Source organism: Crinia signifera, chromosome 6 (genome assembly GCF_055691185.1).
Source record: "Crinia signifera chromosome 6, ASM5569118v1, whole genome shotgun sequence".
Taxonomy (NCBI): Eukaryota; Metazoa; Chordata; class Amphibia; order Anura; family Myobatrachidae; genus Crinia; species Crinia signifera.
Genome location: NC_139222.1, coordinates 223,594,969 through 223,607,123, shown reverse-complemented (window position 1 = coordinate 223,607,123; position 12,155 = coordinate 223,594,969). Strand labels below are relative to the sequence as shown.

The 12,155-nt window shown below is 42.5% G+C and overlaps 1 protein-coding gene across 1 annotated transcript; it reads left to right on the top strand.

Moving 5' to 3' along the window:
* The first annotated feature begins 594 nt into the window (after positions 1–594).
* Positions 595–3,562, top strand: LRRTM3 (leucine rich repeat transmembrane neuronal 3). Its single transcript, XM_083148994.1, has 2 exons — positions 595–1,064; positions 1,734–3,562. Exons 1-2 carry the CDS (start codon positions 1,061–1,063, stop codon positions 3,272–3,274), a joined length of 1,545 nt encoding a protein of 514 aa, XP_083005120.1. The 5' UTR covers positions 595–1,060; the 3' UTR covers positions 3,275–3,562.
* The last annotated feature ends 8,593 nt before the right edge of the window (positions 3,563–12,155 follow it).

Below are 12,155 nucleotides of genomic sequence, written 5' to 3'. Positions count from 1 at the left end.
CTGGAGGCTGCACTGTGTATTGTGTGTGCCTGGCCTCTGGGTGAGGGAGGCTGGGTGCTGGAGGGGGGGGGGGTTGGTGGGCAGCTGCCCGGGCCCCTCCAGATACTGGGGACCAGGACAGCTGTACCCAGGGCACCCCCCTGTCGGTGGCCCTGCTTTCAGGTCCCGAGCGGACATATATATAATACCAAGTTTTGAAACTTGGAATTGTGTATATACAGTATTCAGTATGTATGTATGTATGTATCTATCTATATATAACTGCGTGTGTGTTATACAATTTACTCCACAGCAACATGCATGCACACAATTAAATATGATGAAATATAGATCAAAATAATTCTAAACATAAAATGAAACTAAACTTTTACACATTGCAGAAACATTAAAATTAACTGTGCATTTTAATCACGCTTTAAGCTGTTTATTCAGGGAACTAGCGTGCCTGATTTGTTTTACATATATTGAAATGATTTCATGGCACGGAATAATATGCAGCACATGAGGAAAGAAGACCATGAATACAGATATGCATAATGTAGTACTGGCTACGACCATGAGGGGGTGCAGTACTGTCGGAGAGAATGAATGCAGGCAGAGGCAGAGCACCATCTCCGTTGTTAGAGGCTCATCAGTTCACAGAGCTGGGGGACAATGCTGGTGCTGCTGCCGCGGGAGGAAGGCTGCTCTCTGGATGCAATATAGTTGTTTTATCGGATATATAACTGCATGGGCGAAAATAACATTATACTGCCGGCAGTCATTTCCGTGGCGTACTAATGCAACATAGCTTCTCAGCAGGAGATCATGATCCAGAACAGAGGGTAAAGTGACTCCTTTCCCAAATATCCAGTGCTGGGGCTGAGCACAAGTATTGGGGGATATCCAGGAGCCGCCAGATAATGATGGTGCAAAGTGCTCATCATCTCTCCGAGGGAGCAAAGTCGGTGCATGTCTGGGAGCAGCCCTGAGTCACCACAATGCAGCTGGCAGAGGCTAAGTGCCTGTGGCCCCATAGGCAGTAACTACACCTGAGGATCAGCTCTCTAATGAACGAAGAATGGGTACGTGTTACTTGCAGGATGCTATATCTCTCTCACATACACACACACACAACTGGATGCACGTTTTGCATGTGCAATCATATACTTATATATATATATATATATATATATATATATATATATATATATATATATATATATACACACACACTGTATATTATATATTTATTATTGGTATACACATACATGCAATACACACAAAATATTCTACAATAAATGATGTACACTTTATATAATATATAAATAATTGTGTTATACATTTATATTTATGTACATTTTATACATAAGTTATATATGTTCATTGTATATCATATTTGTAAGTAATATGTGCTGTGTTTATGCAGCCACAATGTACATTCATATAAATATTATATTTAAATGTAAACAACACATACAATTAGTAATCGCAAATATAGTAATTCATTAATTCATGTTAATATATATATATATATATATATATATATATATATATATATATATATATATGTAAATGGGTTTATTCTGTGCCTTAGCTGGGAATTTAAGGTTGATGATGGTACAAAATGGGCACAATGATATCGATACACATGAAATGACTGGAGTCACACAGTTTTTCTGTTATTAATATAAGCTGTGTCTGTATTCTCTATATTGTAAATCAGAAAATCACTTCCAGGCTTTTGCTTGTAGGTGTCAACCCTTATCGGTCATTAAGAGGATCAGCTGTATTCCTGCTTGTAGTCTTGCTGGTTCTCATGGCTATTCCCTCTTCTGCTGAACGTGGGTGCCCTACAGAATGTAGGTGTGATGGAAAAATGTTTTATTGCGAGTCTCAGAAGCTGCAGGAAATCCCTTCATCGATATCTCCTGGATGTGTCGGGTTATCTTTCCGGTATAACAGCCTCCACTTGCTGAAATATAATCAATTCAAGGGTCTTAATCAGCTCACTTGGTTGTACATAGACCACAACCATATAAGCAGTATTGATGAGAATGCATTTAATGGAATTCGCAGGTTAAAGGAGCTGGTTCTGAGTTCTAACAGGATTGCCCATCTGCTAAACAACACCTTCAGGCCACTCACTAACCTGAGGAACCTGGATCTCTCATACAACACCATCCAAAAATTAGGGCCTGGACAATTCAAGGGCTTGAGGAAATTGCAGAGCTTGCATTTAAGATCTAATTTAATGAGAAACATTCCCGTCAGAATATTTCAGGACTGTAGAAACTTAGAACTTTTGGATCTAGGTTACAATAGAATACGAAGTTTGGCCAGGAATGTTTTCACAGGTATGATCAGACTGAAGGAACTGCATTTAGAGCACAATCATTTTTCCAAACTCAACCTAGCTCTTTTCCCAAGGTTGGTTAGTCTACAGAACCTATACTTACAGTGGAATAGGATTGGCCTTATTGGACAAACCATGTCTTGGACCTGGACCTCATTGCAAAGGCTTGATTTATCAGGCAATGAGATTGAGGCCTTTAGCGGACCTAGTGTCTTCCAGTGTTTGCCGAATCTACAGCGGCTCAACCTAGATTCCAACAAGCTGACCTTTATTGGTCAGGAGATCTTGGACAGCTGGGGATCCCTCACAGACGTTGGTCTTGCTGGGAATATTTGGGAATGTAGCAGAAATATCTGCTCTTTGGTCAACTGGCTGAAAAATTTTAAAGGCTTGAGGGATAACACAATTATTTGTGCGAGCCCTAAGGATCTGCAGGGGGTGAATGTTGTCCAGGCCATCGAGAGCTACAATATTTGCAGCAAAAATGTGACGGAAAGCAGGGAGCTGAAAACCACTGAGCGGAATACAACTGTAAAGCAAAAAATTGCAAGAACTAAACATGAAAGTAATAATTCAATGTCTCTAACTGTTGGAGTGACAGTCCCTGCCTATGATACTGGTGGTGGGAACGCAGATACGGTTTCTTTACATAAAATAATAGCAGGAACTATTGCTCTATTTCTGTCAGTGTTAGTGATCTCCTTAGTAATCTATGTGTCATGGAGAAGGTCCCCAGCAGGTATAAGACATCTGCAGCAGGCAACGCTTATGAAAAATCACAGCCAAGCTAAAAGATCATCCCTAACACAAATTAGCCTAACGCCACAGGAATTTTATGTGGACTACAAACCTGCAACAAGCAGAGAGACGTGTGAATCAATAAACACCACTGGCTCCTGCACATTTACCAAATCAGGTTCCAGGGAATGTGAGGTATAAAGATTGAAAATACATGTTTTCTTTCTTTTCTTTTTTTTTTTTATTTTAGGACATTTTTTTTTTTTTTTATGGAACTGCGATAAACTTTCTTATTTTTCACTAATGTCACCTATAGACAACTGTATAAATATTAACCTGTTTATTTCTGCTACCAAATGATAAAGATATGGGTATTACAAGATAGCCAGTGTAAAGTCCCAATGAGATGGTGTGCAATATTTTGTGAGTTATGGTGCTGTTTTATTTTCTATTTTATTTTGAATTAAAGTATCTCATGTTTTGAGGGTTTGTAGCGTTGGCTAACATTTATTTCAAACATTTATTTGCTGCAGTGTGACTTTCATTGTTTTTGGTTGATCTATAAGTTTATAGTGGAAATATTGACTAAATGTGCAGATTTGCTCTGCAAGTGAATCAGTTATTTCACTACATCATATTTAGATTTGTTATATTGCTATTTTAAGCATGAAAACGATCATTAAAAAAAGCGACGTTAAAAAGATACAGTATTTTATGAGCCTACTAAGCCTATCCAACTTCTGCCAATCCTTACATGGCGTTTCCGGATGTCAGTATCCAGACGCTTCTCTAGAAGCTGTGCAGACTGGCGTGGCAGCTCAGACAATGGAAGTATGCAGATCTTGTAAGCTTGATGTTGTCAGTGAAAAATGTTGTAACAGTGAAATACCGAGTATTGCTGATACTGGCACACCATCATTTCTGTCAGAAAATATTTTTAAAAGTGCCCATTTTTTTCTCATGTCATGTGTACTATTTGTCATGGGGCAGATGCAAAATTGGTAGAACAAGGTGGATTTTACTGTATGTAAATATATGTTTTGCAATGAACTGAGTAGGTGGGATCTGAACAATTGGTAGACACCGGACAAGGTTGACTTCGACGAAAGGTCAACACAAGCAAATAGTTGACATGACATTGGTTGACATATGTAAACGGTTGACGTGAGTTTTTCTTGATTGTTTCATTTTATGGAATTTTTAATACTTTATTATTGACATCGACTAAGATTGGGAACGGTAAAGTGAGTGTAAAGGCCCCCTTACACTTGTCAACTTATTGTCTCAACAAATTGAACCTGATTGACTTGATTTATCCTATGTGCAGGAGGTTCAATCTCTTTCAATCTCTTGGTTATACCCAATGGCACAGGATTGTGGATTGTGTCCTACACATCAGGCACATAAGATTTTGTCAGACGGCACATCAGATCTTGTCAGATAAATTGACTCAAATTGGATGAAATCTCACAAAATCTCACAAGTGTAAGGGGCCCTTAAGAGTGAGGCGCTTGGCTCGAAGCATAGTGGGTTATGCAAAGGGGCATGGTACACTGGGGGGGGGGGGGGGCAGGGTTCCACCTGCATAGGTGTAAAAAAAAATGACACCAAAAAAGTGAAAACTTTGCGTTGATATTCATGTGTCAACCTTTCCCATGTCCACATTTTCCTTGTGTCGATCCTTTTCCAGTGTCAATCCAACTGTCAACTTCATTACTGTCGACCCCAATTTCCACACCCGACATGGACAATGTTAACACCAGGATGTCAACAGGTATTATGTGGATATGGTTAAAAATGTCAACATCATAAATGTCCGCACCTGGGAAAATGTTGACGTGGGCAGAATGTCAATATTTCAAATGTCACCATGTTGACATTGCATTAGGGTTAGTTTTAGGGATCGACTTCCTAAGCACATTGTCAACATTCTAATTGCGCGGACATTTCATCAGTGATAAAAATGTCGACATAATGACTATACCAACTTGCAGAATGTCGATATACTTTACAGAGCCCCTTATTTTATTGCATAGAAATTACATTTTAGACTGATGATTTTGTTTTTGGAGCGTAGGTATTCAATTGAGGTAGAAGTATTCAATTAGTCCCTTTTTTTTCTACCCAAGCAAAAAAAAAATGAACTATTTTTCAATTTTGGTATTCAATTGCGGACGTTTTTGCCTGTTTTTAAAGTAAGTTATTTTTTATACATGCCTCTTCATCCTTTTTTTAGTGATCAAAAAGCATGGGTGAAAAATGTCTAAAAAAATTCTAAAAAAAGACTAAAAAAGGGTGAAATCTCATGGATACGCCGATCCACGTATTTTTCGCCTGTACCTATTTTTTTGCCTAAGCGAAAAATCGGCACTTTAATTAAATCAAAGTGCACATTTTGCACCAAGGTGAAAAATCGGGACTAATTGAATCGGTACTATGTGTACATTGGAAAATGTATTACTTAAACAATTAACTGAATTAAAATACATTTAAAATTCAATGTTCCACAGAGTTGTTTTCCATTTTAACATAACTTCTCGTTACTTAGATATCTGCCTGTTATGTTTTAATGAGGCTTTTTACTGTGAGATCCCATCACCTTGTGATCTTATTGTAGCTAATCTATAGTCTAATAAAATATTTGAAGGAATTTTAATTAATGCTTGCCAGAAATATGAAAGAGATAATGCATTTAGAGCAATGTGAGCTCGGGTTCACTAAAGACAGGTCATGCAAAACAAATGAACACTTTTTTTCTGAGTAGGTAAGTTGCAAACTGTATCTTACAGTGCAGTTGTTGTAATATACTTATTTTCTTTAAAGGATATTATACCGGTTGACCAAAATCTAAGTGCTGGAGTGGCTGTAGGGCCTTCATTGCATTTATGCAGCAGAATAAATCTGGGGCTTGGAGAGGAGCAGTTGGACTGGCATAATCCTCCACACTTTGCTATGGTGCTAAGCGGTAGAGCAATACACACCAGAATCTAATTGGTGCATTAGATACGATTGCTCAAACTCGGGGGGGAATTTTTACATGGATAAATAACTTGCAAAATGCTAGAAACTCTGGCATTAGTATCGGGGGCGTCACTACATACTTGCCTACATTTGAAAACTAGTTTCAGGGAGATTATAGTTGGTAGTAGTATTTTGCACAGCGCCCCATTGAGGGAGCGTGTCATGCTCCACTTAAAGGGCACGTCTAGTTACATATATGAGAGATTGTGAAAAGAGATTGTGAATGTGGCACCTAGAACCGTGGGTGTGCACTGCTACATCTGAGAGGAAGCTTTTACAATGACATATCCAAATGTAGATGAGCCCCAAAGCAGTTAGTAAGAGCCACTATACTTGGTAATGTGCTGGGAAATGGTGCTGATGGTTCAATGTAAATGTATCTATCTCTCATTCCTTTTTTCCCCAAAAATGTAACAGTGTAATGTGGTCTAGGTGACATGAGGGGGATTGCTAGACTAATGAGGGAGAGAGGGAGATTGCTACTATTTCAGGGAGCCTCCTGCAGAATGCAGAAGGGTAGGCAACTATGCGTCACTAGTAATGGTGACACCTGGTGCAATGGATTTGATGCCAGTGCCAATAAAGGATGAAGGGGGGGGCACCTCCGTTGTTATGGGTATGGGTCACAGGGTCAACAGTATGAAGGACGACATACATTAGGTGGACCACTTAAGGTCAACAGGTTTTAGGTCGACACATGAAATAAGTCGACATGGCTACGGACAACAATGGGAAGGTCGACGGTCAAAAGGTGAACATGAGTTTTTTCATGTTTTTTTGTCCCAAATTTCAACATGTCGACAAGGACACCCTATCGTTGTACCGCGTCTCCTCGAATGGCGAGCGCGGGCACGTGCCTCCCTCCCACTATTATGTTCTCCCTCAATGCCCTAGTGGATGGTAGGTTGGGAAATACTGCCTGACGGCATACGTTGGCTCAAAAAACTTGAAAAACACCATGTCGTCTTTTTGACTATCCACCTTCCCATTGTCGATCTAATACTTGTGTCGACCTTCCGACCCTGTCAACTTTAGCCATGTCAACCTATTTCATGTGTAGACCTAAGCCCTGTTGACCTTTAGTGGTCGACCTAATATATGTCAAGCTTCATAGTGTTGACTTAGCGACGGTATCCCTTTGTGATGTCACTAATTAATATGAATGTAACATATTCAGGGCCAGATGCAATAGGATTCAAAAGTGATAAAATGGAGAGTGATAAACAGCCAGCCAATCAGCTCCTGCCTGCCAGGTCACAGGCTGTGGGGGAGATTCTCTAAGAATCTCCGCCCCCCTTCGCCGCCCATCGCATACTTAATTATCGCATATGCTGCAACATATGCAATAATTAAGGCAAAGGACAGCTCTTGCGTTAAGAGCTGTCCTTTGCGGTGGGAGTCGCCGGGTCCCAGCAGGTCCCGGCGGCTCCCCCCTCCCTCACACACCCGGCGCTGCTGCTGCTGCGCCGGGCTCTCCTCCTCCCGGCACCCGGAAGAGGATCAGTGCAGGGAGGAGGTCAAAGGTCCGGGCAGCACTGCGCTGAGCTGCCCGGACACAGGTGAGGGGGGAGGCCGATGCGGGGCGGCGGGGGGTCAGCGCGGGGCGGCGGGGGGATGCGGGTAGAAGCCCATTGGCTTCTATGGGGCATCGCCAGATTTTTCTGGCGATGCCCCCCGCTGCGTTAACCCGGTGAGGGATGCTTACAGCATCCCAAAATGCGGTAAAAACCCCGATAACGGGGTTTTTACCGCATTCCTTGTTTAGAGAATCTCCCCCTGTGTTTGAAAAATGTCAGGCAGGAGCTGATTGGCTGGCTGTTTATCACTCTCCATTTTATCACTGTTGAAGCTTAGTGCATCTGGCCCTCAGACTGGTTTAGTGGCTAATGGGGTGCCACATCGATCATTATAGTGTCCCATTTTTCATAATAGTTTTATTATTGACCTCGTAGATGGACTACAAATATGGTGCACATACAGTGGCTTGCCAAAGTATTCAATCCCCTAAAAGGTTAACAGAGTTTCCTGCATTACAAATTATATTCTCCCAGATTGTTCCAGGCAGCATTTTTATTATGCACCAGTAGGTTTTTAAGTAAATGCATTATTTGTCTACAGATTTTTTCAATATAAAATAAAAAATGAAAAATTATGTTTGCATAAGTATTCAACTCCGTAGTATAGTACTAGCTACCTACCTCCCACTGCTATAACGGCTTTACATTTGTTGGTGAAATGTTTCCTCCAGGTTTGCATGCAGATTTGATTCCAGTGGTCAGATTGGTTGGACTATACTTGTGCATCTTCCATATTATGCTCAATTGAATTCAGATCCAGACTTTGATGGGGTCATTATAAAACATTGACCTTGTATTTGGGATCAGGGGGCATAATTCAGACTTGATCGCATGGCAAAGTTGTTCTAAAAAATGGGCAAAACCACGTGCACTGCAGGTGGGGCTGATGTAACATGGGCAGAGAGAGTTAGATTTGGGTGGGGTGTGTTCAAACTGAAATCTCAAATTGCAGTGTAAAAATAAAGCTGCTAGTATTTACCCTTCACAGAAAAAAAATTACTCCCCCAAATCTAACTCTCTCTGCACATGTTACATCTGCGCCACCTGCAGTGCACAAGGGCCCTTATTCTGATTGATGCGTACTTTTCCGCATACTTTCGGATAGCGTCTTTACGGCGTCTGCGCATGCGTGGAGAACGCAACGCGCATGTGCCACGCATTGACTCCGTACCTGTTCGGGCAAATCCCGTACAAAACTGTGCACCGCAATCAGTCTGGAAATATGGGCGTATTATGGGCGTCATGCGGAATGAGACATGGGCGTAGTTTCAAAGTGGGAAAAACTGGGAGGAAACATGGGCGGACACGGGGGAGTACACTTATGTTGGGGGGGCGTGCATTCGGATAGCACTCCGAATGCACGCGACCAAAACCGATAGAAATGTGCGGTGTCCATAAGTCAAGTATTGCTTTGCGGAAACCACTCGGTCTTGCGGTAGGCGAACGGAACGCCTAATGACTACAAGCATTAACACCTGAACCCAATACAATCGACTCCTTTACTCATTACTCACTAATAGGACGCTTGTCAGTGCTTTAATTGAAACCATTGCTGCTTCAATTGCTGGAAGGGTTAATGTGTGCAATGCATGTGTTAGGCATGCTTGTAAGGATATATTGGCATCTAATTGATTCCAATTCCAAATAAACATTTTTGTATGAGGATAGGTAATTGAATAAGTGGGTCATGTGATGTATTGCAGAATAGACATAATAGTGAGTAGTTTTGCGTAAATACACCGCTTCCGTGCGGAAGCACCGCTTGCCATCCGTTTGGATGCGGGATTCCCGTGCATACTCTGTAATACCGTGCAGAATCTGAGTGTTTCCCCCGCACACGCATGGTTTGTATGTCGTCCGTAAACACGCCCTGTTCTTAAAGAGTGAGTCCGTCCGAATGCAGAGGACACGTGGGCGTTTCTACGGACGATGGCCGCACGCGGCAGCACAGCGTGGCGTGCGGACCGCACCGTAAGAATTCGGGAATATCCGCACCGATCAGAATAAGGGCCAAGGTTTTGCCCATTTTGAGAACAATTTTGTCCTGTGATCTGGTCTGAATTAGGCCATTGTCTTGCTGAGTTAAGTTTCTCCTGAGCCTTAGTATTCTAGCAGGCTGAATTAGACTGTCTTGCAGTATTGTCCTGTGTTCTGCACCATCAATAAACATTGACAAGCTGTCTAGTACCTACTGAGCTAAAGCATCTCCGCAACATGATGCTGCCACCCCTGTACATACCTGTTAGGATGGTGATTGCTGAGAAATTGCAAGTGTTAGGTTTGCTTCACATGTAGCATTGGGCCCAAAAAGCAACTTTTTGTCTCATCTGACCACAAAACAATGTGCCATATTTTAGTTGGATAACTCTGATTACCTCCAATCAAGATTGGGGGCCAGATGCATTAAGCTTCAAAAACATACTTGCCTACTTTTGAAAACTAGTTCCATGGAGATTATAGCTGGTAATAGAATTTTGCACAGCGCCCCATTGAGGGGGCGTCATGCTCCTCCCCAAGGGCGTGTCTAGTTCCATATATGGAGAGATTGTGAAAAGAGATTGTGAACGTGGCACCTAGAAGCGCGGGTGTGTACTGCTACATCTGAGGGGAATCTTTTTAAATGACTAAAGGGGCATACACACTGTCCAATTTTATTGACCAACTTTTTTGACCAGTTTCGTTCATTTCGGCCATTCTGTATGAAATTGGTCAAAATATCGGTACTCTTTACCTAGAACGGCGCCCAAGATTTGGACCTTGGGCATCGCAAGGTAAAAAATCATGACGGTCGCATCGCATGCGACAAAAAAATCGCATGCGATGCGACCGATGTGATTACCGCGATTTCACACAGGGAACAATGTTAAAGGTCCCAATTGACCCGATTTTACATAGGGAACAATGTTAAATGGCCCACAGAGCCCAAATAGGCACCCTCAAGTGTGAAATGGCCCCCCAATTGTTAACGCCACCCCACGATCAACGTGAACCTGAAGCGTAGCGAGCGCAGTGAGCCCGTGTGGGGCGGCGGTACGCGTCCTCCGACCTTTTCATACCCCCACTACCCACTATCCACGTCGGCGTGGAGTTGAGAATAGAAAGTGTGGCGAGGGGACACGGATACCTGTGAAGCCCGCGAGGGGACACGGACACCTGTGAAGGTATCCGTGTCCCCTCACGGGGCTCGCTGCGCTCGCCACGCTTCGGGCTCGGTGGCACGCTGCGCTCGCCACACTTTCTATTCTCAACTCCACGCCAATGTGGATAGTGGGGTATGAAAAGGTTGGAGGACGCGTACCGACGCTCCTCGCGGGCTCGCTGCGCTCGCCACGCTTCGGGTTGACGTTGATCGTGGGGTGGCGTTAACAATTGCGGGGGGGGGGCATTTCACACTTGAGGGTGGCTATTTGGCCTCTGTGGGCCATTTAACATTGTTCCCTATGTAAAATTGGGTCAATTGGGCCATTTAACATTGTTCCCTATGTGAAATAGCAGTAATCGCGTCGGTCGCATCGCATGCGATTTTTGGTTGCATGCGATGCGACCGACGCGATTTACATTTTAACATGTATTTCTATGTGAAATCGCGGGCATTGCATCGGTTGCATCGCATGCCATTATAATGGCATGTGATGCCCGCGATGGGCGCCGATCTAGGTAAAGAGTACCAAAATATCTTTCAGTGCGTTTGTGATGAAAGACAAATGATGATGTGCATACCCGCCAGTTGTTCATCAAGATTGTTCGTCAACTGTGCATAGAGCTCAATTTGGATATCTTTCAAGAAGAGCCTATAAACTAGCTAATACTTTCGTCTTTCGGCTGTCGTCAACATCTTTCATCAAAATCTTTCAACCAGGACACTGGGTTCAAGGGAAATGTCTTTCAACGAAATTGGTCAAAAAACATTGTGCAGTGTGTGTGCACCTTTACTGTATATCCAAATGTAGATGAGCCCCAAAGCAGTTAGAAGAGTTAATAAGAGTTACTATACTTTTTAAAGTGCATGGATATGGAACTGATGATTCAATGTAAATGTATCTATCTCTCATTCCCCTTTTCCCCCAAAATGTAACCGTGTAATAAGGGCTTGGTGAAATGAGGGAGATTGCTAGACTAATGAGGGATAGAGGGAGATTGCTGTTATTTTAGGAAGTCTCCTGCAAAATGCAGGAGGGTAGGCAGCTATGTTCAAATGTGATCAAATAGAGAGTGATAACCAACCAATCAGCTAGTGCCTGACATTTTTCAAACACTGTCTGTGACATGGCAGGTAGCAGATGATTGGCTGGCTGTTTATCACTCTCCATTTTATTATCACCTTTGAATCTTAGTGCATCTGGCCCTGGGACTCACCCTTGTCTAGGTAATGGTTGGGTGGTATGATGAAGTTACCATTTCCTCACAACAACAGTACTCACTGGGATATCCAGTGACCTTGATATTAAGGGCAGTATTCATGAGGCCAATTTGCCAAGTTTCAC